The following is a 14,851-nucleotide window of genomic DNA, read 5'->3' on the forward strand; positions in this document are numbered from 1 at the left end:
CTGAGTGGCAGCCAACAGACGCGCATCGGGGCCCCTGAATAGCTGGCTGCAGCAGCCCCTCAGAAAGGGTAAGGGGAGGGGGGGGTCCCAGGCGACCGCTCCGCGTTGGGAGGGTGCGGCACCAAGCGGCGGGAGACGGCCGAACAGTCAGAAGCCGAGAGAGCAACTGTCGCCTCGAACTAAGGAACCGACGTCTCCGCGCATGGGCCCGGCGCGAGGGGCGGGGCGCGCGCATCACGTGAGCGTGTTTTGGACACGTGACCCGCGCAGGGCCAAGGCTCGCCCCCGCCCCCTCCTCACCTCCCCTTCGCGGGTGTGAGCGAGCGGCCTCGGCTCACCGCTTAGCGCCCCCCTCAGCCGCTGCCGCCGCCGCCGCCGCCGCCTCCGCCTCCGCCCGCTGGCCATGTCCTCCGGCCGCCGCCGCCGCCGCACGAGCGCGGGGCTCCCGCGGCCCAGCGCGCAGTGAGAGCGGGGCCCTCTTGCCGTTCGCCCGCCCCGGGGCCCCCTTGTTCTCAGCGCCGCCGCCGCCGCCATGTTGGGTTCAGAGCCGCAGCGGAGCCGCCGCCGCCGCCGCCGGTGAGGGAGGCCGAGAGCGGAGCCCGCCCCGCCCCGGGGCCCAGGGAGCGGGGCCGCCTCGGAGCCCGGCCTCTCCCCGCCAGCCGCCTTCCCGGCCCGCCCGCCCGCGGTGTGAGCGAGCGAGCGAGCGCCGGGCCGCGCCTTCCGTTCCCGGCCTGAGCGAGCCCGCCGTCCGTTCGTTCCCCCGCCGCCGGGCCCGGTCATATCCTGCAGCGGAGCCCTCCAGAGTCAGCGCCATGGCGGAGCAGACCTACTCGTGGTGAGTGCGGGGCTCCGGGAGACCGGGGCGCGGCGAGGGTGGAGGTCGGGGCGCCGGCGAGGCCAGCCCGGGGGGAAGAGGAGAAGGAACAGGTGCCTGTTGGGGGGGCCGCGGGATAGGGGTGCACGCCCCCCTCACCCCCACCGGAGGGGGCGGCAGGCGCTCGGGGAAGGCGTTGAGCGGCCGGGGACCCAGCGTCTGAGGAGGGGGTTGGAGGAGGAGAAGGCCTCCGCGGCGGATGTCATCTGGTCATGGGCGGAGCAGGTGATGGAGAAGGGGAGCTTGACTCCGGGGTGGGAAGCCCACGGAAGGGAAGTGGATTTCCGCGGGCACCCCGGAACTGGCCTGAGGGGGTGGCTGATGGGCAGGAGCAATGGAAAAGGTGGAGAGGGGTGGGCTGGGGCAAAGGTGGGCCACGCAGCTGAGAGGCATCTTCTGAGAACAGGTGATAAGAGGCCGAACTTGGAAGTTGTGAGAGAGGAGGAGCCACCTCTACTGGGACTGCCTTGGGATGGGGAGTGAATGGAGAGTTGGTAAGGTGGGCAGAGGCCCAGGTGTGAGCGGAGGAAAGCTACGGAAGGAGAGAGTCTTGGGAACCCTGGAGGGACACCCTGGTGAAGAGGTTGGAAGGGGAGACTGTTTGGATAACTAGATTCTGGACAGGAAGTCATTGGTGACAGTGGGGCCTGGGCAGAATCTTTGTAAGGGTTGGTATCCTGTTTTGTAGAATATGAAGTGGCCCGGTGCCCTGGGTCACATATGGGGATGGAGAATCTACAAGTTATGTCCATTTTAATGGGACTTTTTAAAGTTATAACATATCTTGTTAAGGACTGAGAAGCGTACTATGTAGTTTATGGAATGAGAACATACCTATCTTGAGAAGGGAGTGCTGTGGTTTGGGGAAAGGGGGATGAGACACCTCCCTTTAGCAGGCAGAGGTGGAATATTTGCAGGAGGGAGTTGAAGGAATGGCGATAGTATCGTTGAGGAGTGGAGTGGGGAGGAAGCAAGAAATGGGATGATGGTAGGTGCAGGGATGGAAAATCTGGTTGCAGTCTAGAGCGATTGTTCGAAGATGGTTTACTCTGTGAAGCCAATGTGGTTTGGGATAGACGTAGAGGCTTTCCCTTCTTAGAAAAGAGCATAGTAGAGTGGGAAGAGCATGGCGTTTAGAGTTGGTTTGGATGTCGGGTTCACCACTTAACTCGCTTTACAACTAGACAAGATAGTAAGTTTTCCATTCTTTTCTCCTTACCTATAAAATAGGGGGATTACCTTTTTCATAAGCTGTAAGGATTAAATGAATAACTTTACAAAGCACAGGGTAAACTGTAAGGTGCCATGTTTTAGTATATTATAATTATCTTAGGGAAACAGCAAAGAAATGGGTAATATCTGAAAATAAGGAATGGCCTTGGGTAGAAGGCTTTAACTGAGTGGATGATTTGTGGTGGTTGGGGTTATGAGAAGTCAGGAACTCATTGTGTCTTCACATAGGGGAAGAGGATTGGTGATTGAAGACGATAATTCAAAAGGGAACTTCAGTGATGTATATACAATCTCAAAAAGAAGAAAACTGAGAGATTGAGAGAAAGCAATGCTAAAGCAAGAATTAAAATCTTAGTGAAAAGTTGTGACAACATATGTATTTTTAAAAGACGTTTAAACTACTTTGTTTTGAGCAACAGTGAGCTGCCTCTCTGTAGCAGGGGATTCGGAACACAGGATTAGAATGTTTCTAAAGAATTAGAGCTTTCTTATGGACAGAATAAGAAAGGAAGTGAAGGGGCCCCTGCGTGCCTTGTGCTAACTCACTCATCTTGAGCGTCTTAACACTCTGGCCCAGCTGAGAGTCCTGATGACGATCCTTCTGTTTGTACTGTGCTGTAGAGAGGCTGTGGATGGTTCAAAGAGTAAGCACAGTGGCCAAGAATTGGGGATAATGAGAGTGTTTTACTAGGTAGGTTGGCGACACACTGTGTGATGTTGGATGGCTCTGCTACTTAAAGGAGGGTTGTTTAGTGAAGTTTGACAGTTTATAAGATTTATCCTCCTGAAATACTTCCTTCAATCTCAGGTCCCTTAGTTTGCTTTACAGGTAAAGAAAGAAGCTTCTTGAAATCAGAATGCTTAGCTCCTCACCTTTAGCATGTTTTGAGATGGAGAAAGTTTTTACAGCATCTTGGAAGAGGGTGGTGTATGGAGGGAAAGGATTGGGAAGCCAGGCAGCTTTCTTCCTGAGTGTAGTTCTTCCCAGGTCAACCAGGCAATAATATAAAGAACTATCCATGTGACATTTAATATATACACCTACTTGTTTCTCACAAGTCCCTGGGGTAGGTGATCTTTCCCTATTTTACAGAGGAGGAAACTTAGGCTCAGGCGCCCAAATGATTTGTCCAAGATACTTCAACTGTGGGGCTTTTTCTTCTTGTTGTTGTTTGGCATGAATTCTCCATGATTTTATTCATTCTCATTGAAATATAAGTATGGAAAAGGTATGCCCAAAGTACATGTAAACGGTTTTGGATTGTCTGTCATTTTGCAGTATCTTTGTCACTGTTCCCTTGGTTTGATCAACAATCAAGAGTTGATTTTTTTGAAAATAGGTTTGCACTTTATTTGTATGTGGTCTTTAGGAAAATCAACCTTGTGGAGACTACTGTGGTGGTATGGATATGTCTGACATGGAGTCAGTGAAGAAGGTAGGAACATATGAAAATAGGTTCCTTTAGGATTTTTGTGGAGTAAGACATGTAAATTATAAAACAGGATTGGCCATGAGTTGATTATTGTTGAATCTCAGTGGTGAGTCCATTTATTCTGTATACTTTTACATGTTAAACATTTTCATAATAGATTAAAAAAAAAGCCGCTACACAGAAGTTCATGCTGTTCTCTGGTTTCTTGTGCCTGCTTTTTTCCTAGCAAATTCTATCAAAGTTCTGTTACCCAGCTGTGAAGCATTTTCTGACCACCCCAACTGAAAGTAAGCTCTTTGTTGTTTTTTTTTTAAATTTATTTATTTTTGGCTGCGTTGGGCCTTCATTGCGGTGCATGGGCTTTCTCTAGTTGCGGCGAGACGGGGCTACTCTTTGTTGTGGTGCGCGGGCTTCTCATTGCAGTGGTTTCTCTTGTTGCAGAGCCTGGGACTCTAGGTGCGCAGGCTTCAGTAGTTGTGGCTCGAGGACTCTAGAGCACAGGCTCGGTAGTTGTGGCGCACGGGCTTAGTTGCTCCGCGGCCTGTGGGATCTTCCCGGACCAGAGATTGAACCCGCGTCCCCTTCATTGGCAGGCGGATTCTTAACCACTGCACCACCAGGGAAGTCCCAGCTCTTTGTTTTTGACACTTGTTTTGTCTGCCTCACTTCTTCCTTTTCAAGTGTAAATACCTAGTCTCCTCACTGGATGGTAAGTGTTTTGAGGGTAAGGATGCAGTTATACTAACCTTTGTCCTCCTCTAGTGCCTAGCACATTGTCTTGCCCATAGCTCCTGCTTAGTAAATACTGAACAATTGAATATGATAGGTTTTCAGTGTGGTTCGTCCTTTGTTGAAAGAATATTAAATGTAAGAGGAAGCTACAGATAGATGAGTGTTTGTAATACATATACTTACAAAAGAGAGCTTTTGGTAACTTAGTTTCCTGGTGTCTCAGTGTTGTAAGAGTGAAGGGTACCATCCCTTAATAGTTTTAAATAAAAACGATTGACAGAAGAAATTAAAATAATTGGTAGTAACACCACAGTCTTTATCACGGGTCACGATTAACCACAAGATTCTGCTTGTATCCTTTTTATTCATAAAGACTGAGGAAATAAAAGCATGCATATGAAAACACACATTGAAGGTGCAAACTAGACTTTTATTAATTTGAGAGAAACACCTTGCTCAATGTATGTTTATGAGCAGTTGTTTTAGCGTAAGTTCTGTGAGAAATAGTACCTTCTCTCTTCTTGGAGTCAGTGCAGTACTTGTATATACCTGCACTTGAATCTTGGTAAAAATTACTTATATTAGGGTGAATGTTGCTGTGTAGGGGGAAAAGGAAGTCAGTCCATGTGAACCTCATTCACATGGATTTCATTACCAAAGTAGTATCATCATAATTTATTGTGTGTTTTCTGTGTGCTGGGGCTTTACAATCATTGCTCAGTAAGGAAACTGAGGCTCAGAGAGTGTAAGTGACTTGCCCAAGGATATAAATAGAAAAACGGTTCTAAGTCAAGACCGTTGCACACCAAGATTCCAACACTGAATCTATCTGCTTCCTTGTCCACAGTCACTACTCTAAGCCAGCCCTCTTTTGCTTGAGTTCCTTGTTAGCCTCCTCACTGGTTCCCTCCATTCTCCGCACAGTGGCCATCCATTCTCCTGAGTAGTCTTCTGACAGCCTAACTCAGGTCATGTCAGTCCTCTGTTTAAAACTCTTTAATGGCTTTTGGCCACATTTAGAATAAAATCCAAATTCATTAGTGGGGCTCTTCATGGCCTCATTTTGTATGTGTTTTTGAGGGATGACAGATAGTAAACAACTACAGGTTACACAGAGGTAAAAGTTTTTCTCTTTTAGTGCTCTGTCCAGTGCTTGGCATATAATAGGTGGTTTGGCAAATATTTACTGAACAGTGAATGAACATGCCTCCCCCTGGGCTGCCTGTCTGAAGATCTGTTCTAAGGACTGCATTATATTGAGGTGATATGTTGTGTGACAGTGAACATTGTCAATGTCAGATATTTGCAAATAATGCTAAACTGGAGAATGAAAAGCAAAGCAGATCTCTAGAATGAATGGAAGTTATATCTGGTTTTGGATTTCTGTTATGTATCACTGTATCTGTTATGATCATATCTGATTGTCTTGTGATCATTGCATCTGGTGAAAGTTTTTCAGAGAGAAACTATTTACTTGAAAATGTGTGTCTAGCATTATAGACTTTAGATTTGCTTATTATTTTTAAAACATGTTTTGCCTGTAAAGTGCTATGATAGTAATGTTTTGGGGACTTCCTGGTGGCATGGTTAAGAATCCGCTTTCCAATGCAGGGGACATGGGTTCGATCCCTGGTCGGGGAACTAGATCCCACATGCATGCCACAACTAAGAGTTTGCATGCTGCAACTAAGGAGTCCTTCTGTCACAACTAAGACCTGGCACAACCAAAATAAGTAAATTTGAAAAAAAAGATAATAATGTTTTGGTGATACATGATTCAAGCTAAAATTAGCCAAAGATAAGACCATGAATTTGTTTTGAAATAACCTTCCTCAATGTTTCTTATGTTTCCTCAGTGTTGGGGATCTGGGGACTTGGTAACCATATCAGCCTGTAATTTATCAAGTAGTACTACGAATTAAAATGCCTGATGTTCATGCATTTCTCAAAATAGATTTCTGTGGTCATTTATTTTAGAGATGATAAATGCCACTGAATTGAGGTGTCATGTAGTTCTGTATAATTGTATTTTACTTCAACATTAATAACTTATTTAGTTATCATCATTCTTACCTGTTTCATCAAAGCATCTCATGAAAAATCAAGGATGCCCTAAGAAGAAAACGTCTAATGAAGTGCTGTTTTAGTTGGCTACATTTAGTACCTGAAACTTTATGTGATTGCTGTCCTTGACAATAGAGCCATAAGTATAATTTTATTTTCAAAATTCTATAATATATTTTCTGGAGTTTAATGGTTCCTTCTTAGGAGTTAAAGGAAAAGAGTGGTTTTATTTGTTGTATGTATAAATCAAGAAACGCTTGCAACTTTGAGTTTCTATAGCATATTTTCTAATCCTCACTTAAAGAGTTAGAGGCAGAGTGCTCCTTTTCTGGAATTTTAACCTCTTAGATGTCTAGAGGGGCTCCATGTGACCAAATTCAGTTTTACAGGGAAAATCTACAGTTAGTTCCCATGATGCTCACAGTGAATTACCTCTCAGATTTTGTTAGTAGATCTCATTAGGGCCACAGCTTAAAATAAATCAGACCCACTCATTTGCTGTGATAAGACTAGATTGAGCTCCTATGAAAAAGTTAGGTTTGAAAATACTTTTAAGACATTAGACCGATGAATATGTAGCAGCCAAATAGAGACCTAAGAGAGAATCCCATTTCTTGATTGGTCCGGTTCACCCTAACTTGGTAAGAAAACTTGATAATCTCTGTTTTGGAGTTCCAGGTTTGATAATGAAGAACCACTAAAGGATTTTTAAAAAATGCACTAAAGTAGAGGTGTGTTTTAATTGCTTTTTACATGTTTATAAATTATACTGAATATAAGTGATCACTCAAAGTATTCAGTTCTGTCAGTACCACTCATTAAATTTTATTTGAAATCCTAAGATAGGATCTGATTCTGTTCTGATTTATTTTTTTTCTTTTCCTTTCTATTTTTTAAATTAATTTATTTTTGGCTGTGTTGGGTCTTCGTTGCTGTGCGCGGGCTTCCTCTAGTTGCGGCGAGCGGGGGCTACTCTTCGTTGCAGTGCATGGGCTTCTCCTTGCAGTGGCTTCTCTTGTTGCGGAGCACGGGCTTTAGGTGCGTGGACTTCAGTAGTTGCAGCACGTGAGCTCATTAGTTGTGGCTCACAGGTTCTAGAGCATAGGCTCAGTAGTTGTGGCACACGGGCTTAGTTGCTCCGCGGCCTGTGGGATCTTCACGGACGAGGGATCGAACCCGTGTCCCCTGCATTGGCAGGTGGATTCTTAACCACTGTACCACCAGCGAAGTCCCATGTTCTGGTTTCTTTAAATTGAGAAGTCTTTAGTTTGAAGGTGATTTTCATCTCTGATTAACTGTGACCTAGTCTTGTCTTAGTCCCAGTGTTGAATTTTGTACAATGGTTATTATGCCTGTCATACTCCACAGGGTTGCTCTAAGGATTCAGTGAGGTAATATATGTGAAAATGCTTTGAAAATTGCTACATGCAATATAGAAGCAAGTTATTTGTTCTCTAAATTTTTAGACCCAGACCAGTTCCAGGCAGAGTTCCTCACTGCAGATAAGATTTTTCTTCTTTTTTTTAATATTTTAAAAAATTGAAGTGTAGTTGATTTACAACATTATGTTAGTTTCCGCTCTACAACATAGTGATTCAGTAGTTTTTAGAGATTATATTCCATTTAAAGTTGTTGCAAAATATTGGCTTTATTCCCTGTGCTGTGCAGTATATCCTTGTAGCTTATTTATTTTATGCATAGTAGTTTGTACTTCTTAATCCCCCATCCCTATCTTTCCCCTCCCCCACAAAAAAGATTTTTCTTGTTTCATGATTTAAACAGCATTTAAACTTTGAGATATCCTAGTAAGAATTCTATGGAGATGTTTGAATAATGCCATATAAAAAGAAATAGAAATATTAGTTTGCAAGTTGTCATTGATTTCTATTGTTGCCTTTGAAATGTGTTATAAGGTCATCTCCGTTTAGTCACAAGTTTCATAGTCCAGTGCTGCTTACCACAAAACAAGAAAAATTGTGACTTGAATAAAGGCTAAAATTTTTCGTAATAACTGTATTTTAATCTTTTGAAGGCAGTTTCCCTCATAATCGTGGATAGTCCTAGTCATTGTCTCGTTTTTGTTTTGTTTTTAAATGCACAGGAAAATTTTCTACCTTAAAATGCCTGAGGAGGGGCTGTTAGTGGTGGGTTATCTGTTTTTCTTACTGCACACCAAGTCTGCCAGGCACGCTCACTTCCCTTTATCTGAGGGCTTCAGGCTTGGGCTTCACTCTTGACCTAAATAAGACATGTGTAGCAAAGTTTTGTTAATTGTTTCTTCAACCTGGTTATACACACATTTTGGCCTAAGTACAGTGCTTGACCTTTTGTTATTTCCTTGTCTTAATTTTTGCCCAGAATTGTCTAGCTTGACGTTCCAAACTTGACTAAATCTTCACGCCTTGCCTGACAGCCTTAACTTTTAAACCTTTGACTGTACACTCTGATTTTATAAATGCCCAGAAATTTACATTCATTTCTCGAAAGTGCTTGCAAAAATACTACTGTTAGAAGTAAAAGCTAGTTTTAGAGAGTGAATGCTCTTACTTATGCTACTGATTAGCACAAGCACTGATACATTAAAAATATTAAGGCCTAATATCTTAAAAAGCATTTTCAAACCTAACTTCATAGGGTTCAATCTAGTCTTATTACAGGAATACATCCTGGGACCACAACTAGGTTAGCTAAAGTTAGTTAAAGATTTGAGATGAGGTCAGTTAACCAAGAGGGAGAGTGTAGAGAGGACAGAATGGAGGACTAGAGTTGAGGCCTGGGAAACTCATAGCTGAGAAATGCGAGGAAGAGGAGGAGTCAAGGGAAGCTCCATCAGAGGTAGGATAATTAGGAAAGTGCAATCAATGGTGATTAAAGAAAAGGCACAGAGAATTTTTAGGGGCAGTAGTGTAAAAAGCTTCAGGATTCAAAGAGAATGAAGAAAAAACAGGCTATTGACTTTGCAAAGGAAGTCGTTACTGAAAGTGCTCTAATAAAGATCAGAGGAGTGAGGGTGAAACGGAAATTAGGGATGGGTAGTGAAGAAATAAAGGTGTCCTTTGGGCTTTGGGTACTGGCCATTTGTTTGAGAGATGGGATGTGAAAGACATAAGGAAGGAGGATGGTTGATATAGACAGCAGAGTCATAAGGATCTTTTGTTTTTATTTATTTTATATAAGGGAGAGAACTGTGTATTTGAAGCCAAGGAGGAGAAATTGATCTTGGAAAGAAATTGGTTTTTTACTGTAGTTTAAGTTTTAGAGATTTCTAGTTTTTTTTTTTAAGTCCTGGATTTCAGTTAGGAGTTGTGAAGAGGACTTAATGGGGAATGAATGCTATGTAGTGTACATTCAGTCTTTGTTTCTTTTGATCTTTACATTGTCACTAGTTTGGATTGTATTACATTTGCATTCCTAGGGCTTTTTTAATTGCCTACAGTGTAAAATCCAATCTTCGGTCTGCTTTTCAAAATAATCTGGCCTTGTAACCCTACTTTTCTTTAAAAATTTGTTATTTCAGCCAAACTGGATTACTTGCTGTTTCCCCTTTTCTTTAAGCTGGCTGGTATACCTGGTTAGCCTTTCTCCCAAGCCTCTGAAATATGTGAGTCCTACCTGTCTTTTCAAGGTCCAGCTGAAATGCTGTCCTCTTGTTACAGAGCCTTCTGATTGGCCCAGGAGAAATATTCTTCTGATGCCTGTAGTTCTTTATCTGATCCTGTCAGATGGCAGTGCTTTTACGGTTTTCTGACCTTGTATTGAATGTATTTATGTGGCTCTTTTCCCATGTTGGCAGTGAACTCTGTAAAGGTAGGATCAAAGGCATTAATTTCATGGTTTAACGACCTATATGCATAATAGAGACTCAGATTTTTTTTAAATTTTATTTATTTATTTATTTATTTTTGGCTGCATTGGGTCTTCGTTGCTGAGTGCGAGCTTTCTGTAGTTGCGGCGAGCGGGGGCTACTCTTCGTTGCAGTGCATGGGCTTTTCATTGCAGTGGCTTCTCTTGTGGAGCACGGGCTCTAGGCGCATGGGCTTCAGTAATTGTGGCTTGCAGGCTCCAGAGCACAGGCTCAGTAGTTGTGGCTCGCAGGCTCATTAGTTGTGGTGCACGGGCTTAGTTGCTCCGTGGCATGTGGGATCTTCCCGGACCAGGGCTTAAACCCATGTCCCCTGCATTGGCAGGCGGATTCTTAACCACTGTGCCACCAGGGAAGTCCCTTTTTTTTTTTCTTTTATAGAATGAATACTTTAGAGGTGAAGTTTGTCAGGTGCAGGATTTTAGAATAGAATGTCTCCTTAAAAATAAAATGACAGGGCACATAGAAGAGAGAAAATAATAACTTGCATAACGTCTCATTCCTCTTTGAAGAAAATACAAAAGTAAAATTGTTGCTGTTAAATTGGGTCATGTGTTGTGGCCAGATTCCCCTAACTTCTTAATATCCATACAGCACCTAGAGAATGAAAGTGGCTCAGCCTGGGAACTGAACTCCTAAGGGAGACATTTACAAAGGACCACAGGCCCTTTAGAGTAGTCATCTCCATTTATCTCCAGTCTTCTTCAACTGCCCACAGACTGACTGCTAACTATTTATAATTTATCTCCCAAACAGGTACTGGTTAATATGTGACATATATGACACCTATGTAAGTGGAGAAGCTCTGCTCTTTTGTTTCTGCAATTAGCAAAACAGTTTTAGGGAAATTTTTTTCAAATGAAAATATTTTGCAGGAAACTTCCTTTGAGGTGTGAGGAGAGCTATAAGCTATATGGAAACTAGCTTCTGAAGAATTTAACATTTTCTCTCTTTTGCTTCTATTTAAGAAATTCATATTTTTTTGTATTTAAGCTTCTGTTTAAAAAGTTAACATTTTTAAAAGTAGAAACTTACATTTCATTTTTTTCCTGTTTCTAAAAGACTGTTTTCTCTTTTGACTCATTTTTTTGGTCTCTTGTTTAATAATTAATATTCAGAAAGGGAAATTAAATTTTTTTAAATTTAAATTTAAATTTTTAAAATTTTTATTGGAGCATAGTTGATTGAAAATGTTGTGTTAGTTTCTGCTGTACAGCAAAGTGAATCAGTTATACGTATACATATATTCACTCTTTTTCAGGTTCTTTTCCCATATAAGTCATTACAGAGTTTTGAGAAGAGTTCCCTGTGCTATGCAATAGATCCTTATTAGTTATCTATTTTATATATATATTATTGTGTATATGTCAATCCCAATCTCCCAGTTTATCCCTCCCCCACTTCCCCTCTGGTAACCGTAAGTTTGTTTTCTATATTTGTGACTCTATTTCTATTTTGTAAATAAGTTCATTTGTACCATTTTTTTAGATTCCATGTACAAGCGATATCATATGATATTTGTCAGAAAGGGCAATTTAAAAATATATGGCTTGGTGTGTACATATTATTTTTGTTTGTTTGTTTGTTTTGTTTTTGCGGTACGCGGCCTCTCACTGTTGTGGCCTCTCCCGTTGCGGAGCACAGGCTCCGGACACGCAGGCTCAGCGGCCATGGCTCACGGGCCCAGCCGCTCCGCGGCATGTGGGATCTTCCCGGACCGGGGCACGAACGCGTGTACCCTGCATCGGCAGGCGGACTCTCAACCACTGTGCCACCACGGAAGCCCTGGTGTGTGCATATTTTAAATTTCATAGATACAGTAGTGATTCAATCTTAGGTCAGAATTAAGTAACCTAGTTGGGACTTCCCTGGTGGCGCAGTGGTTAAGAATCTGCCTGCCAATGCAGGGGACACAGGTTCAAGCCCTGGTCCGGGAAGATCCCACTTGCCGCAGAGCAGCTAAGCCCGTGCGCCGCAACTACTGAGCCTGCGCTCTAGAGCCCATGAGCCACAACTACTGAGCCCGAGTGCTGCAACTCCTGAAGCCCGCGTGCCTAGAGCCAGTGCTCCGCAACAAGAGAAGCCACTGCAATGAGAAGCCCGTGCACCGCAACGAAGAGTAGCCCCCACTCGCTGCAACTAGAGAAAGCCCACATGCAGCAACGAAGACCCAACACAGCCAAATAAATAAATAAATTAATTAATTAAATAACCTAGTCATCTGGAATAGGCATAAACCAGAAGTTTGGGGAATTAGGAGTTTGTTTTTGAACCTTTGCATGCTGCACGATGGTGAAAATAACCTGCAGGCCTAAGGATGATGTATTAGGCTGGTATTCATGGATAGCAGAAATTCTAAAAGCCAAACTAAAGGTTATCAACCAACTTAGAAAAAAGGGAATAACAGGTAACCTCTTCATTCTTTCTCATCTTTGCTCCTGGATGACCCTTCTTTGTGTTCTCTTAGTACACTGCACTTGCCTCTTTTCAGTTGTTTGTTTCCTTGTTTATCTCCCTGTAAAGTTTTGAGGACATGAGTTATAGTTTGTTCATGTCTTTATCTTCAGTGGTTTGGTACCTAGTTTATTTAAATTAGTATTATTCTGTCTTTAATTTTTTAAAATAATAATCTTAAAATAGTAAAATTAGTAAGATGGAAGAGTATGTAATATCTTAAATTGCTCTCAACCTTTAGTTTAAGAGCTTAAAGGGACAAGCATTAAATATCTTTTGGGATACATAGATCGCTCTCTTAAGCTGAGTAAATGAAACTTTTTATTCAAGGTGCTAAGCTGGACTTACCTTGATAATCACGTTCATTCTTGGAACCTTTTCAAAATACAGTGGGAGAATTGGCTACTGTATTGGTTAACTATTGCCACCATAATACTGCATAACAAATTGCCCCATAACTCAATGCTTAAAATATCAATTGATCTTCACGTTGGCTGGGACAACTTTGCTTCTTGCTTCAGATCTATAAGTCAGCTGGGTGACTGCTTCATGTGTGTGCATTTTGGAGCCCAGGCTGAATGGGCAGCAGCTACCCAAGGGAAGTTCTTCTCATGACAGTGGTAGAAGCACAAGAGGGCAAGTGGGAACATGCAAGGCTTCTTGAAGCTCAGGCTCAGAACTGGCACACTACCATTTCTGCTTCGTTCTTTCGGCCAAAAGAAGTCATGTGGTGGAACCCAAAGACAAGGAGCCACAAAACTAAACCTTGCCATTTTTGTGGGAGGAGCTGCAGAATCACAGGGCTAAGGAGCAGATTTGGGGAGGGGTGAGGAATTCGGGCCAGTAATGCAGACAACCATAGTTGAAATTCTCTCTTCCTTTTCATATGGCTAGCTTTCACTTGTTCATTCTGTTCTATCTAAAATGAAGGATTTCATATAGGTCCCTTTCTATAACATTATGGTTTTCATTCTAATGGTTTATGTTTTTAAAATAGCTTTTTTGAGATATAATTCACATACTGTACAACTCACTAATTTAAAATATACAATCCAGTGGTTTTTAGTACATTCACAAAGTTGTGCAACTATCACTACAGTCAATTTTAGAACATTTTTTTCATCCCAAAGGAAACCCTGTACCTGTTTCATTTCCCCCTTTTCCCCAGCCCTGGCAGCTGCTAATGTGCTTATGGTTTCTGTGGACTTGTCTATTTCATATAAATGGAGTAATAAAATATGTGGTCTTTTGACTTATTTCACTTCGCATGTTTTCAGGGTCCATCATGTTGTAGCATGTATTAGTGCTTCATTCCTTTTTATTGCCAAATATTCAGTTGTATGTATATACCACATTAGTCTATTTATACACATTTGTCCATGGTTGTTTGGGTTTTCACTTTTGGGCTATTATGTATAATAATGTTGCTATGAACATTTATGTAAAAGTTTTTGTGCAGATATGTTTACATTTCTCTTGGGTAGATACCTAGGAATGGAATTGCTGGCTCTTAGGGTTTCTGTGTTTAACATTTTGAAGAACTGCCAAGCTGTTTTCCAGAATGGCTGCACCATTTTGTATTCCCACAGTAATGTCTGAGGGTTCTGATCTCTCCAAATGCCCACCAATTCTTGTCATTGTCCATCTTTTTAATTATAGACATCCTAGTGGGTGTGAGTAGTTTTTGTGTAATATTTATATCTTAGAGTTTATAAAAGAGGAAAAAAGCAGTGGTTTTAGAAGGTTAGATCTGTTTGTTCTTAACAGTGTAGTACCAAAGTTGAACCTCAGTTTTAGTTACCTAAAAATCCAGCATTGAGGGAAAAAATATAATCTTTTGGCTCACAGATTTTTCTTCAGACTACTCCTTGTATTTTTTACGTGCTAGAATCATTTAAGAAGAAATTAGACTCAGATGACTGTTACTTCCCTTTGGGTAAGTGAATGACCAGATTGCTCTGGCAACCTGCTGCATCATCAGTAGTCCTGGGACTGGTTTAATGACTGAAGTTGTTGTGGTTTTGTTGCGGGGGCGGGGGGGGGCTCCATATCTCTTTTTGCCAGGAAGGTACTCACTAGAGGAATTAGTTGTAAAATATGACCTTCTCTGGGGAAGCACTGTCCAGTAGAAATATAATGTGAGGAACATATATATAATTTAAAGTTTTCTAGTAGCCACATTAAAAGCAGCAAGTGAAA

At 42.2% G+C, this 14,851-nt stretch overlaps 1 protein-coding gene across 1 annotated transcript in view; it reads left to right on the forward strand.

Annotated features, from left to right (window-relative positions):
- The first annotated feature begins 352 nt into the window (after nt 1–352).
- SPPL3 (signal peptide peptidase like 3) overlaps nt 353–14,851 on the forward strand; it is a 119,733-nt gene continuing 105,234 nt past the window's right edge. Inside the window, exon 1 of the mRNA XM_079943391.1 lies at nt 353–835. Coding sequence (XP_079799517.1) covers nt 813–835 — 23 coding nt within the window. The 5' untranslated portion in view covers nt 353–812. The remainder of the gene's footprint in view (nt 836–14,851) is intronic.

This window comes from Stenella coeruleoalba, assembly GCF_951394435.1.
Source record: "Stenella coeruleoalba genome assembly, chromosome: 14".
NCBI classification, from domain to species: Eukaryota; Metazoa; Chordata; class Mammalia; order Artiodactyla; family Delphinidae; genus Stenella; species Stenella coeruleoalba.